At 40.9% G+C, this 23,836-nt stretch overlaps 2 protein-coding genes across 6 annotated transcripts in view; both read left to right on the top strand.

The window, feature by feature from the left end:
* LOC106944683 (uncharacterized) overlaps positions 1 to 7,659 on the top strand; it is a 37,114-nt gene extending 29,455 nt beyond the window's left edge. For 3 of the 4 annotated variants that reach the window (XM_015027866.1, XM_015027867.1, XM_015027868.1), the window contains exons 16-22: positions 125 to 4,474; positions 4,566 to 4,674; positions 5,406 to 5,519; positions 5,595 to 5,867; positions 6,470 to 6,586; positions 6,679 to 6,800; positions 6,885 to 7,659. In XM_015027866.1, the coding sequence (XP_014883352.1) occupies positions 125 to 4,474; positions 4,566 to 4,674; positions 5,406 to 5,519; positions 5,595 to 5,867; positions 6,470 to 6,586; positions 6,679 to 6,800; positions 6,885 to 6,935 (5,136 nt within the window). In that variant the 3' untranslated portion in view covers positions 6,936 to 7,659. The remainder of the gene's footprint in view (positions 1 to 124; positions 4,475 to 4,565; positions 4,675 to 5,405; positions 5,520 to 5,594; positions 5,868 to 6,469; positions 6,587 to 6,678; positions 6,801 to 6,884) is intronic. The other variant, XM_015027869.1, reaches the window with a different exon arrangement.
* A 1,974-nt stretch (positions 7,660 to 9,633) lies between these two features.
* Positions 9,634 to 23,706, top strand: LOC106944684 (zinc finger protein 638-like). Of its 2 annotated transcripts, none has more exons than XM_015027872.1 (17): positions 9,634 to 11,936; positions 13,562 to 13,623; positions 14,650 to 14,688; positions 15,606 to 15,869; positions 15,945 to 16,219; positions 16,312 to 16,514; positions 16,604 to 16,738; positions 17,634 to 17,732; positions 17,808 to 17,851; positions 17,981 to 18,738; positions 18,854 to 19,032; positions 19,125 to 19,175; positions 19,287 to 21,710; positions 21,802 to 21,892; positions 22,339 to 22,455; positions 22,557 to 22,678; positions 22,769 to 23,706. In XM_015027872.1, exons 1-17 carry the CDS (start codon positions 10,485 to 10,487, stop codon positions 22,802 to 22,804), a joined length of 6,351 nt encoding a protein of 2,116 aa, XP_014883358.1. In that variant the 5' UTR covers positions 9,634 to 10,484; the 3' UTR covers positions 22,805 to 23,706. The 2 variants fall into 2 exon arrangements, with proteins under 2 accessions (XP_014883358.1, XP_014883357.1); XM_015027871.1 differs by having other exon boundaries at positions 10,467 to 11,936; positions 19,125 to 19,181.
* The last annotated feature ends 130 nt before the right edge of the window (positions 23,707 to 23,836 follow it).

Below are 23,836 nucleotides of genomic sequence, written 5' to 3'. Positions count from 1 at the left end.
CATGATATTTTTGGATTTGATTTTCTTTATTCTCCGTATATTTTACTAAAAACAGTTGACATATAAGATTTTGTCTGTTGTTATGAATCAAATGAATCGTAAATGTCGTTTCTTCTCCACCCAGGACGAAAGCAAAGACGATGATAACTACACGGACCCTTTTGATGAGTTTGGCTTCAACTTTGGAGACTTTGTGACTGTTGATGAGATTAGTGAGGAAATGGATGACACGCTGGTTGAAGACACCTCTGTTTCATTAGAGTCGACATCCAGAGATGCAACAGAAAGGCAGAGCCCCGATGTGTCCTCTGCTGCCAGTAAGACCTCAACAAGGTCTTCAAAAAACTGTAAGAGCTCAACTTCTTCCTCATCCAAGTCTGAGAAGGGCAGTGACTCTTTAAGTTCCACGTCTGAGTCCGAAAACAAGCAGAAACCTTCCTCTGAACCTCCCAAATTTGAAACCAAAACCTCATCTGTGAGTGGCGTTAAAACTTCTCCCTCCACTCCTTCTAGTTCTGTAAAAACTCCACCTTCCTCTAATCACAAATCTCAATCAAACAAGAGTAAGCCTCCCGTTAGGTCATCAGAAACATCATCCTCTGGTCGAAGTACTCGTTCATCATCAGCAGCAGCCACTAAATCATCTGCAGGAACACAGCAGGTGGGTAAAAAGGATGTAAAACCTAAAGAGAGTGCAGTGGCAAAGTCTGACCACCAGGTGTCAGCAGAGAGCTGTTCTGCAAAAACTGTTGAGTCAGAGTTGAGGATGAAAACATCGAAGATTCAACACGCAGAGGGACAGAGCTCACAGATCCAGAATCTGAAGTCAGATTTTAAAAATGTCAAAGAGATGAAGAAAAATGAAGTGAAGGATAAGAAAAAAGATATGGATGGCAAAAGCACAGAGGAGAAGAGGGGCAATAATGAGAATACACAAATCCTTGATTCCTTCAAAGAAAAATCTGATGGGCAGAAAAATAAGGATGACAATCAAGACAGAAGAACGGAAATCCAAATATCTGGACCTGAGCAGGACCATCTCGTTCAACAGGGAGCTGATAATGACAACGGCCCATCAGATGAATGCCAGGAAATGGAAGTAGATGAGTCCACCAAGCTGCAGGACGGTGCACTTAAAGATCAGGCTGCCACAGCTGATGATAAAGAACCCAACCAGACTCCAAATAGCAGTAAGGTAAAACAACATAATGACATTCGTTTATCCGAGAGAGTCTGTGAAATCTCCAAAGAGGTTGGTCAGACCTCCAATGAAGAAGACCAAAATTCACTAAAGCTACAGGACAAAACAAGAACATATGTGACACGAACAAAGGACAGCAAGATAGAAAAAGAAGAGAGTCTTGAGGATTTCGAGGAAATGGTCTATGAAGTTGTGGACTCCATTGAAGACGATTCAGTTCAAGAGCCCTCAACCACAGGGAGTTGTAGTAGGAGACAAACACCCAGAGGAAACAGAAAAGATGAGAAGACATCACCTCCTGTAGAAGAACCTAAGAAATCTGACGACGAAGAAGAGGAAGTGTTCACAGTTTTAGACTCTGTGGAAGAGGAAAGTCCCAGTGAAAAACCAGTGGTGACGAGATCGACTAGAAGAAGAGAAAACACAGCAAAGAAAGCTGAAGAAAATACTAAGACGAAGGAAGACAAGACCCCCACAAGAAGAAGATGCACACCAGTCAGAGATTCTAAGGAAAAACAGAAAACTCCAAAAAAAGATGTTCCTCTAAAGGAAAGTGCACCAACAAAGAGTAACTCTGCTGTAGCAAGTACTGGTCATGAGGACACCACCTACATGGAATTGGATGCTGTTGAGTATGACCAACCAACTACACAGAAACCAAGAAGAGGAAGACCTAAGAAGGACAATAAAACAAGTCGAGAACAAAGTGAGGAAGGAGAAGAGCCTGTTTATCAGATTGTAGATTCTCTAGAAGAAGATCAAGAAAATGCAATGACGGTGACATCCACTCTTCAGAAAGAAAGTGAGACAAAAGTTGAAATGACTGCAGATGTCAACATTGTTTCACTTACTAAAGCGAAGGAAGACGAGTCCCCCACAAGAAGACGCACACCAGCCAGAGATGCACAGGAAACAGACGGAGTTTATCTAAAGGAATGTGCACAAACAAAGAAGAGTGACACTGCTGTAACAAGCACTGGTGAAGGGGACGATACTTGTAAGCAATTGAATGTTAAGGATGGCCAACCAATGACACAGAAATCGAGAAGGGTAAAACCAAAGAAGGACAATAAAACAAGTAAAAAACAAACTGAGGAAGAAGAGCCTGTTTATCAGATTGTAGATTCTCTAGAAGAAGATCAAGAAAATACAACAACGGTTGAATCCAGTGAGCTAAAAATTGAAATGGCTGCAGATTTCAACACAGTTTCGTTTACCAAATTGAGTGAAGACAAAACCCTCACAGGAAGACGATGTACACCAACCAGAGATTCCCATGAAAAAGTTGTAGTTCCTGTAAAGGAAAGTACACCAGCACAGACGAGTAATGCTGCTGTAGTAAACACCGGGGAGGAAGACACTATTGTTGATGAACTGGATGCTGTTGAGGATGGCCAACCAGCAACACAGAAACCAGGAAGAGGAAGACCAAAGAAGAATAATAAAACCAGTAATAAACTGACTGAGGGAGATGAGGCCGTTTATCAGATTGTAGATACTGCAGAAGATGATCAAGACAAAATCATGATGGTAGCTTCCACTCATCTGGAGGAAACTGAGGCAAAGGTTGAAATGACTGAAGATGTCAAAACAGTTTTGTTTCCCAAAATGAAAGAAGACAAGATCCTTACAAGAGGACAACGCACACCAACCAGAGGTTCTCAGGAAAAAGACATAGTTCCTCTAAAGGAAAGTACACCAACAAAGAAGAGTGATGCTGCGGTAGCAAGCACTAGCGATGAGGACAGTACTTATGAAGAATTGGATGCTGCTGGGGATGGCCAACCAACAACACAGAAACCAAGAAGAGGAAGACCAAAGACGGACAATAAAACAAGTAAAAAGCAAACTGAGGAAGATGAAGAGCCTGTTTATCAGATTGTAGATTCTGTAGGAGATCAAGGAAAAAACATGATGGTAGAAGCCCATATTCGGAAGGAAAGTGAGACAAAAGTTGAAATGGCTGCAAATGCCAACACCAATTTGTTTCCCAAAACAAAGGAAGACAAGAACCTCACAAAAAGACGACACACACCTGCCAGAGATTCCCAGGAAAATGACAGGGAGAAAACTCCAAAACCAGATGTTTGTGTTCCTCCAGTGGAAAGTGCACCAACGATGAAGAATGACGCAAGGCACTTGGGTGGGCAGGAGACTACTTATGAAGTATTGGATGCTGTTGAGGAACAGGTTGTTGAGGCAGCAACACGAGCATCAAGGAGGGGAAGACCAAAGAAAGACAATAAAACAAGTAAAAAACAAACAGAATATCTGAAGGTTGACTCGCCCAGAAAGGATGATGAAGAAGAAGCAACATATCAGATTCTTGACTCTGTTGAGGATGAGGTGGCTGATGACGTAGCTCCTATTGACCAATCCGAGTGCGCAAAAACGTCAAGCGCTTTTGCAGATGATGACATAACGAAGGAAATGATTAGGTCACTATTAAATGAGGAGGAAGGAGGGACAATTTATGAAATTGTAGATTCGCTGGAAGAAGATCAAGTTCAAGAAGAGACAATGACAGAAACAGCCATGCAGGAGGAGCGTGAGACAACAGGAGATCTGGTAGCAAGTACTGACCACGTACTGTCCAGCCCCTCAACTGTAGAACCGTTTGGACAAACAGGTGGAGGGAAGGAGACCCAGTTAGCTGGTAAACCATTGGAGGATAAAGAGGATCTATCTGCTAAAGGCTCTGATACTGAGGGGAAGGCAGACGTTGTAGGGGAAGACGAGTCTTTAAATCAGCCAAATAATCACCTTGGTGCATCAGAGGAGAGTACACTAACTTCACCGAAGAGCAAGGACACAGAAGCAACCGAAAATATTCTTGTGAACCTGGATCAGGTGAGTGAAGATGAGGAAGATTATCCTGATGACGCGGCGGAGGAAGAAGAACTGAAGAAAAGGCAAGCTGCTGCTCAGAAAAGAGAAAATGACCGTGAGGAGAAAAGGTCCAGGGAAAGAGAAACTAGGGAGCGAAGGAGTCGAAGCAGCAGCAGAGGAGGGAGCAGGAAATCAACGCGGGAGCCGGAGAAGACGAGTCAAGAAGATTTAGAAAAGGTGGAAGTCGACGCCCAGGATCTGGTGACCCTTGATGAGGTGGGAGAAGATGAAGTCGGAGAGGAAGCTGTGACAGAGGCTCCAACATGGGAGGTGGAACTGCAGGATCTCGTTACACTGGATGAGATTGTTGAGGAAGAGGAAGGACAGCTTGAAGCCCCGCCTCAGAGTCTGGAGAGCCAATCCAAGGACTCTCTACAGCCAGAAGTATGGCTGAGATCCAACTATAGCTTGTTGAATCAAACATTGTGTCACAGATGGCATCATGAATCTCACTGGCTTGTCTGTCTCCCTTTAGACCTCGTCAACTTTGACAGAAACCACCCAGATTGAGGACAACAGAGATGACGATAATCATCCAAAAGAACCTTCCAGCTCTTCTAAACGTAAACTCGATGACACCACAGGTTCGTGACTAATGTCCTTAGAAGACTTTGCTATCAGTCTTTTTGGTTTCATCTCATATCGAGAGGGTTAGATTTCCTGCATAAGTAACCATGGCAACAGGTCTAGGTAAAGAGTAACCAGCTTCATTATGCTGAAAATCCTGAACTGAGGCAGAAGTTAACTTATTAAGCCACTAATTCTGCTTGGTAAAACAGGCCCCTGGCGTTCGCTGCTTGGACCTTAGTCAGAAAATATTTTCTTTGTGTCGTTTCATTCAGTGGTTCTTGGTGCAGCGCCACCACAGGCGAGGAGGAAAACAACGTGCTGAAAGGGTTTTTATTTGTTTGACAGAGTGCTGTGTAAAAGCGAACCGCACCAGTTCAAAGTGTAACAAACAATTTTAGTCCCGAATCGAACCGAGACTACTAAACTATTGAAAACACCCTGAGATTTATTTTGTTTTATGGGCTCCAGTCTATTCTACTGTGTTGGAAATAAATCTCTCTGTAGAAATAGTTTTGGACTGAATGCCTCAAAGTGGTACAAGTTCATCACCTGGTGACATAAATCTGTACCTGTGGAGCATCTTGAAACATTTATAGTTTTGTAAGTCTCTGTTCTGTTTAACATTTTTAACGTTGCTGTTCTGCATAACTTCGTTCTCAATCTAAAACTCTGTTTTGAAAAGAATATTTTGTACAGACCGGTAGGTTTGAATACGAGTGTGAAATGTTTTTACCTTTTGTTTTAGAGGAAAGTGGGAACTTTGTCACTGTTGATGAGGTGGGAGAGATTGAAGAGGAGGAGGAAAAGGAAGCAGTAACAAGAAAAGGTCGACCCAGGAAGAGAAGCCGACAGACTCCTGGTAACAAACACAGCTGCCTAAAGCTTCAATCAGAGAGTAAAGCCTTAAACTCAATTTACTAATTTCCTTCTACAGTGAGAAAATCTACCAGAGGCAAAACAGTGAAGGAAGAAAATCATAGACAAGAAGAGGAAGAAAATAAATCCCTGCCCTCTGCTTCCCTGGACTCCTCCTCGACTCTGGACACATCTGGTCCATCAGGTGACGCTCAGTGTGAGACCCAGAGGACGGAGGAGGGGAAGAACACCGAAGCTGCTTCTACCGAACATCAGCCTCTGCCTAATGATGGACTGAGATTAGGATGTGAGGAAGCAGAGAAACAAGAGCACAGAAGGGCCGACGCTACAGGTACACAGCATGTTAAACACCACGATGCGGGCCGATGGCCCAAAGGCCGACATCCACATTTCTACAGACGGATTTTTTTCAGAGATCATCCATGAATGATCAGGGTTTGCTGAAACACTTGAAAACTGAATATTTATAATAGCACTTCGTACAAAGTGCTATTGTACGAAGCACTTACAAATGTAATCTATTATATAATAATAGATTCCAAATGCCTTTATTAATGAGCTCATATGTGTATTTATTTAATAATTTAGCAGAATTGCATTGAAAATATTGCTTATTCTGTCAATTCTATGTTTTTTAATTAAAATGCAATTAATTGCGATTAATCAAAATTGCATGTATTTACAGTAGGAAACTTTAAAAAGCAATTGTGAGCAGCTTAAGCAGGTCTGCAGAAAAGCCAATATGGATGTGTAGTTACGGCCTGCATGTCATATTACCAGCAAATATATTTTTTTATATTCTACCCTAAACCAGTTGATGTTCAGTTTCAGCTGTTCACAAATTGTAAAACAGGTTTTACTGCTTAAATTTTAAATCTGAGGTAAGAAACTGGAGAAGACTTCACCCTGTATTCATGATCTTTGCTCTTCTAGCTGTGGATAAACGGAAGCGGGATTTGACTGGACCCGAAGCAAAACGATCTCGCTCTCAGTCTCCGAGTGTCTCTGCAAACCTGCAGCTGCCACCGTTTAATCCCAGAAACCCTCTGGGTGAGAAACGCACACATTACAAAAACAAAACAAGGGAAATAGATGCAAAATGGAAGGGAATCATTTCCTGTTTTCTCCCTTTCCCCGCCCAGGTAAGGAATTTGTGAATCCCACGTCTGGGTTTTTCTGCAGTTTGTGTTCTGTTTTTTACTTAAACGAGGATACGGCCAAGGAAGTCCACTGCAGCAGCCAGGAGCACTACGACAACCTGAAGGTACGCACAGACATGCTCAGAGTTCAGAACACAAAACCTTTACTCCGTCTTGGTCTTTGATTGTCTTCCGTTCCTCTTTCTCAGAACTATTACCAGAGACTTCAACAAAATGTCCAAGGCTCGCTTTCGGACTGATCAGATCGTTTTCCTGGAACATGAGGAACCACCAAAGCTTTCCAGCACCATGATGGACTGAGCTGTAACTTTTTTTTCTTTATTTTTCTTAAACCTTTCAGTATTTCGTCAGTTTTTTGTGCCTTCTTTATACATAAGTTATATATTCCCCAGCTAAAAGTGGCAAATATACGTATTTTGGAGTATTTTGCTGCTAACTTAATTAGGAAGGTAAACAACTAAAAGTTACTACCGACTCAATAAGTATTGAGAAAAACAGGCAGCAAATGAAATGCTGTTTACTAGTGTGGACTGTTCAAATGATAGATTTATTCTACAAATCAAAAGGTTACGTTACCATCAACTTTTCCACATTCATTTGTCACTCAGTGTCACAGCATAGTGCATCAGTTTGATGCAAAGTTGAGTTCAGTTTTATTTAACGGTTCCTGACTAATGGAAGCTGCTGTTCTGCATTTAGTTTTGTAGTTGAGACTCAACTTTTGTTTATGTTGTGACTTTTCTCTTTAAACAAGGGTCCAATGTGTTGTTTCATTTCTGTACATTTATTTAAAAAATACAGTGAAAACGTATTGTCTCATGTAAAGAAATTCATAAAGTGTAATTATCTGATTTGAAAGTTAATTTTAGTCTGTGTGTGAAAGAGTAAAGACTGAGTCATTTTGAATCCTTTTCTGTTGTGACATCTGATGACTGAGATGATTAAAAATGAATGAAAACATCACTGGGTTTTTTGGTATATGTACCACACATACGAGTCATCTTTCTTTATGTTTTACTTCTTTTTTTTTGCTACTTTTTAACCTGAACATTTTTTCTTGTTCATATTAAAATTGAACTCCTGTTCCTTGCCACAAAGGCCTTAATTAAAACTTAAACAGCAACATCTGACTGGAAGAATTTGATCTGAATTTCGTTTCTAAATCAAATATTGCTTTTAAATGCTTAAAAACTAAGCTTAAAAATGCCATTTTTAAGCTTAGTTTCAAAACAAATGCAAATTTCAGTTTTTTTTTATTGGAAGAATTGCATCGAGTACCTTTTTTTTTATTAGGTTTAGAAATGCTTTTTGTCCTAAGGCACTAAATGACAAATTTTCTACAGCTTATATGTATAAGTCATGTAAAGTTCTAAAGATTTAGTTAGTACTTGGGGCTAAAATGTCTCATGAATGTAAAGGTGGTTTTCCGGCATACGCCGTCGTGAAAATGGTGCGGACCCCTTCAATGGTTCTTCGCTTTCGTGCTTTTAAACTGAAGTTTCTCAAACCGGAAACACTTAAAGGTCATATCCGTTTACTGATGCGAAAGAACGAAAGACGTGAATGGAGGCTAAAAATAAGTCTTTAATCGACCCGTGGAGCTGTTTGAGTTCGTGATAAGTGGACTTTTAACACACTTTTGCTGAGTGGTATGTAACTGAAGTGAATGTAAAAAATACCGAATGATGAGAAGTCGTTGCTTTCGGGTTTCATTTTGACCGTTTGTGTTGTGTTCCCCTGTAGCCGAGGGAAATATTAGCATCAACGTTGCTTCATGTAAAATGATGAATTTGTAACATTCATCGACTACTAACGGAGCAGAATGAAAAATAATGAGATGTTATTGCGATATGACATATTTAAGGGTGCGTCTCGATATTTATTTAACACATGTTTTACTATATTCTGTGATTTCACCGTTTGCGTGAGAATTGTTTATGCTGCAGATACGGTTTTCCAGGTCAAATGGGGCTAGCAAAGCCCCATTATACCTCGGTTTCTTTTCCCCCCGTTTGCCGTGCAGCTCTGTAGCAACTCCCTACTGTCATGAAGACTGTTTGGATGGAGCTGTGAAAGAGTTTATACCGGGTTTTTCTGTTTTCCACCCCAAGAATCATCTCGCTGACCACAACACTGGCTGTCCTGACTGACCCCTGACCAGAAAGACCACAAAGGACTGGGAGATTATTTAAGATATAGTTAATACACACTATAACCTTACTAACTCGTCTCTCTTCTCCCCCTGCTTCTACTTTATATAAACTATCGTTATATTTTATATAAAAAACATGTAGCAACCACCAAGAAATCAGTATTTATGAATTCTTAAACTGGGAAACTCTTAAATGTTTGCTTTTGATGTAATTTGTTTAGTTTTTGTATACTGATCCCAGTCACATTCACTATGTATGGTGTATAATCTACAGGAGCCAATACAAAGATACTTCTTTTCCAGCATCACCCACAAAATCATTCCTGTGTACATTCAGATCACATGCTAATAATTACACACTGAGGAATGACAAGCCCCTTTTTAAACATACAAATAGATATAAATATGGTCTCTACTTATGATTTTTTTTCGCTTGCACGATAAAAACAATGTCCTCGCACAGGAAAGTCGGGTTGTTGGAAACTCTTTTAAATCAGGTACATGTGTGTTTAAGCCCAGACAAACATTTAGAATAGAATAAAAATATATTTTATTCTGCCCAACAGCAGAAACGTCTCAGGCAATAACAACAAATAGGCTCATTCAAAGATAAATTATGAAAACAAAATAAAGAATAAAAATACTGTTCAGTAAGGGCAAAATTTTGACATATTTGTCTTTTTTTCCACTTTCTATTGTCTGAAATAAATGGCAAAATATTGAAAATCAGACAGAAATATATATGGTACACATTGTTTTACTTCACATTAATTCAAAAATGTGCCGGAGAAGCAAATGTTTTATCCAGGTGTTTGTTGAGATTAACATATTTTAAAATGCAACCTTTGTACTCTAGGCTCCAGGTCTTTATTAGACTTATTACCAGCCAGTAAGCTCTGTTACAGATCATTTGAGTTTTAGGATTTGTCAAGACAAATATATAATTTTATTCTCTTAAAACTGATTGTATCATAAAAGTTATGGTCATTGTATTAAACCAGAAGGCTCCAACAGATACAGCCATCTAAAATGAAAAACCTGTGGCTAACAGACTTTTTTTTAGTTGCTTAAGCAAATACAACAAAATCAAAACAAACAAATTCTAGGGATGTATTAATTCCAGTGACAGTGTTTCCTCTATTCATTCTTAAATAGCAGAAACATTAGCTTTCTATTCTTTCTCACTTATTAACACCTGAATCTTTTTAAGATATCTGCCTAGCTAACAGAAGAGTTGGCTAATGGGCAGGGAACTTCCAATTGTTGGATTTCATTCATCCACCAAGCTAAAGTCTAGCCCCAGTCTCTAACCCCATTCTCTGTTCCTTTAAACTTTTCAGCTTTTCTTTGCTTTTGTAGAATTGCAGCCCGTGTTGTGCTCCTGGGCACCGAAGAAGCCCCCCATGTTGGCGGGCTTCCCGGGAGCTTGCCACTGCCCAGAGGGCAGGCTCCATCTTTCCAGTTGGGTCAGCTAGATCTATGAACAATGTCGTCCTGGTCTGCGGCTGTCCTGTGACCTGAACGACAAACTCCCAACGCACCTGCTCCAAACTTAGCCACAAAACCACCTTCGCCGACTGCTGTGGGCATCGGTCTCCTGAACCTTCTGAAGACCCTTCTGAAGACTGCTGACACCATGTCTCATCCCATGTATAATCCTTTCAACCCTGGTAAGAGGATGCGGCCCCAAGGAGCATATGTACACCCAGGTGGACAAATGGAGATGAACCCTCGGAGGCCACCACCTCACCCTGGCGCTGGTTCCAATTCCGGCTCTTCTGGGTCTACTGCCATCAACTGTGGACCATCTGGAGGACCTATCCCGTCCCTTCTGAGTTTGCCAATAAACTACAGACCTGAGAGAAGTACGGTACCAGTAGACAAGGACATAGACCAACGTTTGGACTTGAACATCAGCAGAGCCAGGGAGGAGGCTATGCAAAATTCTGCAAGCCAAAACACCCAATTTACCAATGTTGAAAGAGACACGTTTCCATCCACAAACACTGGGATGCAGTCATATTTGCCACCTCCTGCTGCTCAAGTGAACATACCCTTCACTGTCGAGAGAGACAGCACCTCCTTGAACTGGGCCTCAGTGGAAGAGTCGTCAAAAATGTATCCTTCTGCTCCACCCACCTTCCTAGGCAGTGGTGAAGGTGGGAATCAGTCCTTTGTTAGTTTGGGTAATTATGACACTTGTATGTCTGACAAATCTGCGCCTCCTTGGGAGTCCATTCACTCCACATACACTTCAGAATCGGCCACGGACATCCTCCAGCAGTTTGGGCTTCTGAGGGAAGACCTGCACCGCCTAACGTCATACCCCGAACACCAGATCACCCCCGACAACCTGCCTTTCATCTTAAGGCAAATCCGACTGGAGAAGGAGACGAGAGCGCCAACTTCAGTTCACTCAACATCCTACGATGAAGCTCAACCCATGAGGAGTATGGGTGAAATGGACGAGTTGATTACCTCCAGAGGGCCAGTGTTGGATCCAGATCAAGTAACTTTGACGGTTGTCAAACAAAGCAAAGTGATTGACTATGGACATTCCTCAAAATCAGAGTTGTCCTCTTTTGGTCAACTGAACAAGGACACAGATTTAAGACAACTCATGCCTGAAGTTCCATCCAAGAACCCAGGACCAGCTCACCAGGCAGCCTCTGAAACCCAGCTGTCCAAACCACCCTCGAATTTGATTCGCGGAGTTCATCCTGGGCGCCCTGGACTCGTGCTTATTGGCAGCAATGTCCAGAGTCATGATGACAATCAGCGCAAATCTACAAGGCAAGCCTCAAAAGCTCCTGATTTGGAGATGAAGAATAAAACCAAGGGTGGACTGAAGCAACAGCTACAGAGGCACCAGGGACCTCCACAGCCTGTGACGAAGCCACCACCATTTCTACAACACATGCATCCTGCTCCACCTAATCCAGGGCCAAGCAAGATGGATGCCATGACTCGTGCTGGGCCGCCAAAGCATCTGCCGCCGCTAGCCCTTATGGAAGACTGCTCTGCAGCAACACCAAGACTATTTCCTCATACCTGTTCTCTTTGTATTAAACAATGTACCAATTTGAAGGTGAGTGGATGGTTGCAGATTTCTCCCATAGCAAGTAGGATATGGTTGGTGTGTGTTGGACATATTCGTGATGATTTTTTGTTTGACATAATGAGAAGCTTATTTTAAGGAAAGGCGTAGATTATTGTTTAACCTAGACTTCTAACAATAATGCATTCAAAACTTAGGGTTGTGTACCAAAATGTTTCTACCTTTGATGGTTCTGAACTATTCTGTAATTCAAAGTTGTTGAACTTTGTCATTTTGAAGTAATTTGATGAACTGACACTCATCAGAAAATCCCTTTTTAATTGGACCTATAGAGATTTATTTAGGATATCATGGATATTACTGGATTAGCCATGATTGTTTCGAAACTGCATATGAAAGGATGTGGAACCAAGCTGTGATTCAGCTGACGAAAATGGAAACGAGCGGCTTTATAGACATGAACAAAAACAATCTGGAATAGCCGACAGATCATTGGGACTTGACCAGATGTTTGAGTTTATTGCCGAAGGAGGTAAGAGGATACATTTTCGTTGGAACCATTTATAACTCCTGATGTCGGAGTGAAGAGGACATATTTTTAAAACAAAACTTTTTGTTTCATTTAAAGTTTGTATTTTTGAAATATAAATATTGCTGAGCCTTGCAGCGAGAAAGCCCTGTGTTTAAATCCCGGCCTCGGGTCTTTCTGCATGGACTTAGCATCTTTTCCTTGTGCATGTGTGTGTTCTCTCCAGGTTTCCCACGGTCCAAAAAGTTGCTAATGTTAATTGGTCTCTCTAAATTGCCCTTAGTTATGAGTGTGTCTATGAATGTTTTTCCAGTGTATCTCTGTGTTGCCCTGTGATCGACATGCGGTTTACTAGCCTCTCGCCCAGTGTCTGTTGGAGAGAAGCACTCGCCGCCATTCCAGGGCCAATGGGTATGGACGATGGATGGAATGCTTCCCCCGCCCCTTCTGGCCCACAGCCATCTCTTTCTTCAGCTATAATTTCCCCTCTTGGAATGTTTTTGTCCTGACATGAAGCGGACCACCTTCCACAGATGACCCTTCAGGAACCTCAAATTCTGATGAAGACCAAAGAGATGGACACCGGAGTTGCCCAAACCCCTTAAGGAGTTTATCAAGCTTTTGCTTACTTTGGGAAAATGTTGAAGACATTATTTTAACCAAGATTTGTAAATTGTTGTGTTCAAGATCAAATGTAATATGATTATGTTTAGGTTTTGTAGGTTACGGGTCCTTCAGAATTTTGCTAGCATTTCTTTTTCTTTTATTGCAAACAGCTGTTTAGTTCATTTGTTGCTTAATGTTTTGACATTAAGCGAAACGTGTGAGATTCCAGAGATGTGTGAACATTTCTTTTTAAAGGTTTCACCGACTTACTTTAGGGCAGTACTTCTCATTTCTGGTCGTCAAGGACCATTGAGCTGCATGTTTTAGGTATTTCCCTTGTGCCACACACCTGACTTGAACAGGTGGGTGATGACATGCAGAGGAGGTCAAGCAATCACTCAAATCCGGTGGCACATCTAAAATATTCAGGGCAGTGATCCCTGATGCGCGGTATTGAGAAACGCTGCTTTACGATATGCTAACAAGTATGGTGTTTAAAACATTTGTTTGTTGTGAATAGGACTGGGTCTCCCACCAGAATACTGGTCTTCATCTTGGGAACACCACACTACTAAGGGACAGGTTAGTCTGATCTTTTTAATTTCTTTTTGTCTTGCTTGACAATCTCCACAATGAACTTTTGGGTGTTGTAAGATAGGATCAGCTGGGTCAAGAACCCTACTATAATGTTTGGATGATATTTTGTCTTTCAGGCTATGTCCGAGTTAACATAACTCATGTCTTATTATTGATGTTTGTTGAAGTGCTAGCCAGATGTTAACATGTTTCTTTACTCTTTCAAGTCAATAATTTGGTTTCTAAAATATGTCAGTGTGGTTCTGACATATTTTAGAAGGCCATCCAATGATGATGACATTGTCTAAAAAGTTATTGTCCGTCATAAACTTAAGTCTTTGAAATTTTTTAAAAAAATGGTTTGACTAGCATTCTCTATCCTGGAGATGTTCAAGCTCTACTCTCAGACCAGATCAAATAATACAGGCAGACCAGGACTTTCAGCAGCCAGTACAGTCTCTGTTTTACTATATCTTCCTACAAGGTGGTAAAACACTAAATTTGGGAAAACCTAACTTCTTAGATAAATAATTCATTGTGGTCTGATATAAGTCGGATATTTGGTCGGATACAAGTTCAAAACAGACACCAAGAACAAGAGCAGTGGACTCCTGGTATTCGTTTCGGTTAGGGACCACAGCCACCTGTGAATAGATAAAAATCTGCAAATGCTTGAGATCTCCTCTAAAATAGATTATAACTGCCAAATCAATCCCCAAAAATACCCTATATAATATAGAGGAAGCCATCTTGGCACTACTGCAGAACATCCACTTGTAAGGCCAACAGCCAATCAGTGTCAAGGAAAATGCATTGTTGTGCAATGCATATCGCTCCTGGATTGGTGTGCAAACTCCAGCCAGTCGTGTTTCATCTCTTATGGTCCATTTTAAAAACGACTCGATCGGAAGCGTGATGTTATATGTTGGATCACATCCATTGTTCTTCTGCAGGGTTGTTTTTTTCCCTGTTATTGTCCACAAACAAATCCCAGAAGTTTTTATTTGAATTGGTATGTTTAATTTTCCACAGATACCCTGAGTGGGATGGGAGGACTCCAGATTTCTTGAGGTAACTCTGGCCTTTCAACTGGACTGCATTCATGGTTATTAGGGATGCATGGTGAATTAATATTGGTGTATATTTGCATGTTGCTGTTTGTGTTGTTGGAGGGGAAGTGAAGGGAAAGAGATCGACTGTTAGCTTGGATTGGAAAGACCTTTTATCCGATGGCACGACGGACCAAACTGAGACCATAATTTTAAAACAAAAGAACTTTATTTGTGGCATAAAAACACACTTAGTTTTTCAACAATCAAAACTATGGTGTGTATACATTTAATGTCAAAATTAAAAATAATTCAACAAAAGTATAATAAACAAGCAAAGTATACCAAACAAAAAAAACTCTTTTACATGAAACACCCCAACCAAAGGAAGCTGTTATACCTTTCATTATGACATCTTAACATTAATTTAGTCAAAACATCTGAAAACATAACAAACATAGTAAAATTTATCATAACAGATCAAACAAATCTGTTTTATCCAGAGTGAGTCTTCATGTTCGTGATCAAGGTAGATTTTACTTATTTTATACTTTGTTGGCATTTGTGGACATGAATTATTGAAATCATTCCATCAGCAGGTAAGTGTTTGTCCAGAAGACTCACTGTGGACGAAATTCACCATAGATCTGTCAGGACAAAGAACTAAATATGTTTGAAGATAAATTGTTTTCGGATGTCAAAAGACCAAAGTTTGGACCACAACACTTTGATCTTAAGAGGTCAATATTATCCTAAAGAAAGATGTAATCTTTTACAACTTTACTGCCGCAGCTGACGCTGTCTGATGCGCAACTCTTTGCACTTTTGCAAAGAGTTCAATGTGGTAGGTTTATTTTTATGTCGTCTTATCGTGCTGTTTCCAAGGTTTTGCTTTAACAGCACTTTAATCTGTCTTTTCTTTTTTTTTTTTTTTTTTAGTGCTTCGGCTTTAGATTCCCATCCTAAACACGCAACTCGTGGCCATAATTTGCAGAACCGCCGACAGACATCGTTTCAAAAGAACATATCGCGTTTGCCTGCTCCTCACCGCCGACGTGGGTCAGAGGACAGAAAGGAAAAACGGGACAAAAGATTTAGTCCTGCAAGATCTCAGAGTCCGCTCCACCATCATGGCTCTGAAAGTAGAAGAGGGGGACGGAGTAGCAGATCACGGTCGCCGCATGCCTCCAAACACACTCACAGGTGTGGAAGAAAAACTTCTTTTCAAAATTCAAAGAGAATTTTATGGTATTAAACTGTTTTAATTCCTCCTTTTAGGCCCCGCTCTGATTCTTATGATCGCCAAACTTTGTCACGCTACCGCTCACGTTCAAGAAGTTACGACAGACTGTCCTCTCCCAAGAGGAGGGAAGCCAAGCGGTCGTCGCCGAGGAGAAGCTACGAGCGCCGATCGTCTCCAAGAAGAAGCTACGAGAAACGCTCGTCACCGAGGAGAAGCCATGAAAGGCGGTCATCAGGAGAGAGATCAGTGTCAGGGCATAGGAGGTCCAGAAGTGCCGACAGGCTGGCTAAAAGAATCCTGGGAAAAAAAGGTTTGAATATCAAAGAGTTTTAATCTTTAGCATTTAAAGAAGTTGGTAAACTCTTTAACTTTTAGTTGACAAAATGCCTTTTTGTTTTCCAGCTGTTCAGTCTCTGTCCAAACAGACCGACCTGGAGGCCATGGTTAAAACTCTGGCTCCCGTTTTACTGGCTGAGCTGGTGAATTTAAAATCCTCCGCTGCCTCGTCGTCCTCAAAGACAGAGAAGACGACTTCTTCCCATAAATCATCCAAGGCCACGTCCAGCCGCCCAAAGAGCGGGACAAGCTCTTCAACAAAGCCTGCGGTTGGTTTCATTTAGCCAATATGGCTGCTATTTTTATCTGTTAAGCAGTTTATTAATTTATTTTATTTGTTTATCTTCTCCTGGGTCAGCCTGGTAGATCCATGACTCCCTGCATGGTGAATTTCTCTGGTGTTTTTACTTCTCTTTCGCACACCGACATGGTCGAATCCTTGGAGAAATTTGGAAAAGTAAAATCGCTAGTTATGTACAGATTAACAAAGAAGGTAGGTATTTCCTTTCCTCCTTTATATACTGTATATCTGCATATTTTGTTATACTCTGCCTATAAAAAGTATGGTTTTTATTTATTTTGCTTTGAAAAATCAATTGGGATCAACAAAATAAGTATTGTTGACAAAAAACAACTAACAGAAATCCCTTCTTAAAGTGAAAACATATTTTTACAAAATGACCAAAATATTTACCGTATTTTCCGCACTATATGGCGCACCTAAAAACCTTCAATTTCCTCAAAAGCCGACAGTGCGCCTTATAATCCGGTGCACCTTATATATGGACCAATATTGAGCCACAACAGGTCTAGCAACTACGGTGAGCAGCTGCCGGCTTCATTTTCGCCCCTAGTAGAAGAAGCGCGCGGTGTATGCTGGGATAGTTGTCAGAACGCTGGTTTGTTAATAAAGTTTGACTGACCTATCTACCTACCGATCGTCTATAATCAGGTCGTCTGCAGGTCATTTAGCACCATGTTCTCCACCAACATGCTGTGCGCGAACCGAGAAGGGTGACCATCGTCCGGCCATGCCCGGCCCAGTCGTGGAAGGTTCTCCTTGAGTCGGACTGTTTTGTTGATATTCACTTTAGTGCAGCTCCATCTAGTGGATGCATAACGTAACTCCAGCCTCTACTGCAGCGTCTATTCTATGCGCCTTATAATCCGGTGTGCCTTATAGTGCGGAAAATACGGTAACCTAAAATGACAGATTCATTCCCCTCAAGTCAATATTTATTTAGATGCCTTTTTGGTTGTAGTTCCACTACGGAGTGATGCTCAAGCTCATTCTCTACCTGTGAGGTCTGGGCTTTGACTGGGCCACTCCAGAACATCCATGCACCTTGCTGTGGCTGTACATTTTGTTTAGTTGTTTTCTCCTCTAGGCGCGTGTGATTTTTGAGAAAGCAGAGGATGCAAAAAAACTGCAGTGCTTGACGAGATGCAACGTGAAGGGATTGCCCATCTCTGTTGACAGACCACTGGTACTTCACTTTGTCTGGACCTAAACTAATGTTACACCGTCAACAGCTCACTTACAACATATTGTTTATTTATAGGGCACCACTTTGAAGAAGTCTCTGCAGAAGACAGCTCCACAGAAGTAAGTTATGCCTCAGGATACCCAGTTTGAAATGCTTAAAAAAACGGAGATTATGAGAATAAATTTGAACTAAAACAGTTTGCCAAGGTGCTTCATTTCTATTTCTCTCCTTATTGACTTTCTTCACAGAAAATCTGGTGTCTCCAGTTCTGAAACTACCAAATCCCACGTCACTGTGAAAGTTAAAAAGCTTGCATCGTCTGAGACTAAAAACACCACAGCAGGCAAATTTGTCTCAAAAGCAAAAGTCTTGGTTTCCAAAGCAAAAGGCATCGCAACAAAGAAGGTCTCTAAAACTGTCAGCAAATCCAGTATGAAGGCGAAAAGCACTGGGAAGACGGTTGGAGGGAAAAATCAGGCTTCAGTGGTCCCAAAATCCAAGATTGCAGGAAAGAGACCCCCTGCTGATAAGGCTAAAAAACCGGTGACAAACTCAAAACTTGTGAGAGACGGTGTCAAATCTGCACCAAATAAGGCATCACAGGTCAGAAAGCAGCCTAACAAAACCGTAGCAGGAAAAACATCAACTTCTAAACCAAAAACCACCGTCAAAGCTGAAAAGAGATCTGCAAAGTCTGAAGAGAAATCTGCAAAGTCTGAAGAGAAATCTGCAAAGTCTGAAGAGAAATCTGCAAAGTCTGAAGAGAAATCTGCAAAGGCTGAAGAGAAATCTGCAAAGGCTGAAGAGAAATCTGCAAAGGCTGAAGAGAAACCTATGAGATCTGAAGCTAAATTTAAAGAAAAACCTGTGAAATCTGAAGAAAAATCTGTGAAAGCTTCATCAGAGAAGCAGAAAAATACTGCAACTTCTGTGGAAGATCGGAAAACCAAAACTGAAGCTGAGGAAAAGCAGAAATTGTCTCTAAGGAAGACAGATACACAGCAAGGTTAGTTTCTACTAAAAAACAAAAAAGAATTGCTTTGGTGTGTTGTGATATTCTGTGTGAATCGGGCTCAGTCAGGTCCTTGAAAATTTTATGTTTTTTTTTTTTTGTTCTTCAGTTTCTCAAACATCTGCAAAAGCTTCTGCTGAATCCTCCACCATAACATCCGTCAGTGATCCGGGTAAAAATGCTGCTGAACTTCCCCATGTGGATGATAACAGCTTCAAGACTTTAACAGCAGCAATGAACAAGAACAGACTGACTGAAAGAGCCGCAACTGAAAACAGGAACAAAGAGGTAATGGTGGCTTTATTTAGACTTTCTAAATAAGTCTCGATTCTCGATCAAGTGTTGAAGGTGGTTCATAAATACTTTTACTCGTTTTGCAGAGCAAGACGACTCCTGAGGATGCAAAACAGAAACACCCACCCCACACAAAAGTAAATGTAATTTTTTTTCTCCCCTTTTTAGTCTGTTTTATATCTTACTTGCATTTTGGTTACAAAATTGACATAAATAGTTTTAAAGTCTGCCATTTTATCTCCACCCAGGACAAAACTATACATTCTTTAGGAGAATTTGATGAGCTTGACTTTTACTCTGGAGATTTTGTAACAGTTGATGAAATTAATGAAGATGTTGAAGACATGGTTGTAGAAGATCGCTCTTCCTCACCAAAGCCAACATCCAGAGAGACAAAAGACAAGCAGAGCTCAGCTTCCAGAAAGACGTCAACAAAGTCGGCCTCTTCCTCATCCAAGTCTTCAAAAGGCAACTCATCCTCTCGATCCACTTCGTCATCAGCAAACAAGCAAAAAAGCCTCCATGAGTCCAAGAAATCTGAAACCAAAACTACGTCTGCCAGGGGAACTAAAAGTTCCTCCTCACTTTCAAAGTTTGGGAAAACTCCACCTTCCTCTGGTCAGAAATCTCAGTCAAACCAGAGTAAGCCTCCCGTTCGGTCATCAAAACCCTCATCCGCAGGTGGAAGTGTCCGTTCACCAGCGGCAGCCACTAAATCATCTGTAAAAACTCAGTCGGTGCATAAAAAGGATGCAAAACCTACACAGGGTGCAGTGGCAAGGTCTGACCACCATGTGTCAGCAGAGAGCTGTTCCGCAAAAAAGAATGAATCCATCAATGAGAGGAAGAAAACCCAAGCAAAGGATAAGAAAAATGGCACACAGGAGACGATGGGCAATGAGAATAAACAAGTTCTTAATTCAATTAATGAAAAATCTGATGAACAGAAAAACAAGGATGACAATCAAGACAAAAGAACTGAAATCCAAATATCTGGACCTGAGCAGGACCATCTCACTCATCAGGGAGCTGATAATGACAACGGCCCATCAGATGAATGCCAGGAAATGGAAGTAGATGAGTCCACCAAGCTGCAGGACGGTGCACTTAAAGATCAGGCTGCCACAGCTGATGATGGAGAAGAAGTTCCCACAAGGATGCAGGTTTCTGAAAATGATGAGGCTAAAGAAGCCCAGAGTTCTGACGGATCATCTGATAAAAACCAAGTGACAAGTGAAGAAACCAACCAGACTCCAAATATCAGTGGTGTAAAACAAAAAGATGACATCCTTTTATCAGAGAGAGTCTGTGAAACCTCCAAAGAGGTTGGTCAGACCTCTAACAAAGACCACAATGGCAGCAAAGACACTTTGAAAGACCAGAAACTGGTAGTTCCCACTGACTTTCTGTCTAAAGCAGAGGATGAACCCACAGATGAAGAGACTTGCAAGGTCATAGATTCATTGGACGATCAACCCGAAAAAACTGAGACGGAATCAGAACGAGCAACAAAAGACAGTAAAATCGTCTCTGGAGATCCCAAACCAACTGGAGAAGGTGAGTCAAAAAGCAAAACATCTAAAGGTGAAAAAGAAAAATTACCAAAGCAACAGGACAAAACAAAGCCTGCAGTACAAAGAAAGGACAGCAAGATAGAAAAAGAAGAGAGTCTTGAGGATTTCGAGGAAATGGTCTATGAAGTTGTGGACTCCATTGAAGACGATTCAGTTCAAGAGCCCTCAACCACAGGGAGTTGTAGTAGGAGACAAACACCCAGAGGAAACAGAAAAGATGAGAAGACATCACCTCCTGTAGAAGAACCTAAGAAATCTGACGACGAAGAAGAGGAAGTGTTCACAGTTTTAGACTCTGTGGAAGAGGAAAGTCCCAGTGAAAAACCAGTGGTGACGAGATCGACTAGAAGAAGAGAAAACACAGCAAAGAAAGCTGAAGAAAATACTAAGACGAAGGAAGACAAGACCCCCACAAGAAGAAGATGCACACCAGTCAGAGATTCTAAGGAAAAACAGAAAACTCCAAAAAAAGATGTTCCTCTAAACGAAAGTGCACCAACAAAGACGAGTGACCCTGGGGAGGCGGACGCTACTCATCAGGAACTGGACCATGTTGAGTATGACCAACCAACTACACAGAAACCAAGAAGAGGAAGACCAAAGAAAGACAGCAAAACTAGTAAAAAACAAACTGAGGAAGAAAAAGAAGAGCCTGTTTATCAGATTGTAGATTCTCCAGAAGAAGATCAAGAAAAAAACATGACGGTAGAATCCAGCCTGCAGAAAGAAAGTCAGACAAAAATTGAAATGGCTGCAAATGACGATACAGTTTCCTCACAGATAAAAGATCCACGGCGACCTATTGGAGAGGAGGATGATGAAGCAGGGGCCGCTAGAGAGGATCAACCTGCAGAGAAACAGAGGAGTACGTCAAAAATAGACCATAGGAAAGAAGAGAAGAGGAAAGAGTCGATGGAAGGAGCTACTGATGAGTCAGTGAATCTACCTGAGAGAGGAGGGAAAGACGCGTCGGCTGCTGCGACTTACAACAGAGAGATCGCAGAGGAAGAAACTCAGGAGGTTGTTGCTCCTAAAGAGGCAGACGAGGATCGACGGGAAAAGCAGGGAACTCGGGACCAATCAGTGGGCCGTCTAAAGGTGCAAACATATTAAAGTTTTGATTCAGTAAACAAAATAAAACTAAACAGCTCAGATGATCGTTTTTAACTCCGTTAATGTTTCATTTTAGAATTTGTCGACTTCAGATGACAAGAAAGAAGAAAAGGAGGAAAACGTACAAACTTCAAAGTCTTCTAAACGTAAACATGACGACAACACAGGTTTGTTTATATAGTTATTAAGCAATGATGGCTCTGCAGGCCTTTAGCCCACACTGGATGTTGGTATTCAGAAATCATCAGTGGGGATCATTGGCTTCTTTTCTCAGCTGTGACGATAATTTTTAGAATCCAAGCCAGAATTTATGACATGTTCATTAAAATTTGGATTAATGTTCGCTTGAGACAAAACTTGAACCAAACTAGTTGGAAAAAAAAAAATTGAGTAAAGTGAATTAATGGCTTCAAGGACTTTTTCAGCCACAAGGTTGTAGAACGGTTAAGTTTAACTGTGATTTGGATATTCTAGCTGTGGTGTTTATTCATTATGTCTAAAATCAGAAAACTCAAGAAATGGAAGGACTTTAGCACAGATTTATTTGCAAAGTAGTTAATTTGAATTCTTGGTGAACGAGGAAAAGTTGTAAGATGTTTTCGTTCTTCTTCAGTTGTTGATAAACAGGAGAAAGATCTGACCAAACCCGAAGTGAAGCGATCCCGTTCTCAGTCTCCAAGTGTTCCTGTGGACTTCCAGCTGCCGCCATTTAACCCCAGCAATCCTCTGGGTGACAAACTCACACATTTAGAGAAACAATAAAAGAAAGAGAGATTGAAATTCATTCGATTGAAATTCATAGTCATGTTTTTCCCCCCTGTTTGTTTCCAGGTGAGGAATTCGTGGTCCCCAAGTCTGGATTTTTCTGTAACTTGTGCTCCATTTTTTATTTGAATGAAAGCACCGCCAAGAAAATCCACTGTAGCAGCCAGAAACATTACGACAACCTGCAGGTACGCACAATCACATAAAGAAAAAAACACTTATAAAACTAATTATTGGCTCATTCTTGGTTTCCCATTTTCTGTTTTCTTCTCTCTCAGAAACATTACCAGAAGCTAAAACTGAAAACTTCATGAACGGCGACTCCAAGTGTCCACGAATCTTTCTTCCGACTGATCGATTCACAACTGCACTTAATTTTTCTATAAGAAGAGAAACCAGAGACTTTCACCCATTTCATGTGTTCATCGTTCACCATGATGCTACCAGTCAGTTGAGAACATTTTTAAAATCTTTTTTCTTTTAGATTTTTTTATGCTTTCTTTAGTTTTAGATGCAAACACTGACAGACGTATCCTAAAGTTTAAGTGGGAAATAAAAGAAACAAACGTAGTTCCTTTCCGTTCTGGGAAAGTGTGGAAAAGTCTTTGGATAATGAACATTTTTTTATCCCTTTTTTGTAAATGTGATGTCCTTCTTTCTTCTTGCCTTACTCCCTTATTTCTTTGTTTTTTGTGACCTTCCTCTCTTGTTTTTGGTTCTGCTGTTTGTTCATTTTTTTCCTTCCTTTCCCTCCCTGTGCCCTAATTTCTCTTTTCTTCCTTCCATTGTCATCTTTCTTGTTTTTCTCTTTCTTCTATGCATCCTATTTTCTGTCCTTCATTCCTTTCTCCTTCTGTGTCGTCCACATCTCCTCCTTACTGTCTTTTCTTGTTTCCTGGCTTCTGCACTAATTGGTACAGAAACTACTAGCTAGTAGTAACTAGTAGGTTGTTTGAATCTAGTGCTTGTTTGATGCCCGTACCAACTAGCTACTAGTTGGAACTATAAGCTAGTAGCTAGCAGAAGCTACTGTCTACCACTATTTAGTAGCTGATAGTTGCATCTAGCTAGTAGCTTCAAACTATAAACTATTATAGATGCTAGACGCTAATCGCTACTTGCTAGTTGTAGCTTGTAGCTTCTGCTAGCTAGTTGTGTCTGAACTCTCCTGCTTTTCCAAAATCCTTTCCTTGTTCTTTTCATCCTTTTTAAAAAATCTCCTTCATTTCTGTATATTTTCTTCACAGGTTCTGTATTTAAACTCTGTTCATTCCAGAAATGTCATCTGTAAATTTATGGAGAAGTTTATTGTTTCTTAACTTAACCTGAAAATAAAAACTTCAAAA

This window comes from Poecilia latipinna, unplaced genomic scaffold, assembly GCF_001443285.1.
Source record: "Poecilia latipinna isolate Pla-1442-1.1 unplaced genomic scaffold, P_latipinna-1.0 Scaffold108, whole genome shotgun sequence".
Lineage (NCBI taxonomy): Eukaryota > Metazoa > Chordata > Actinopteri > Cyprinodontiformes > Poeciliidae > Poecilia > Poecilia latipinna.
The sequence above is the reverse complement of the archived record's forward strand: the minus strand, read 5'-3'. Positions and strand labels throughout refer to the sequence as shown.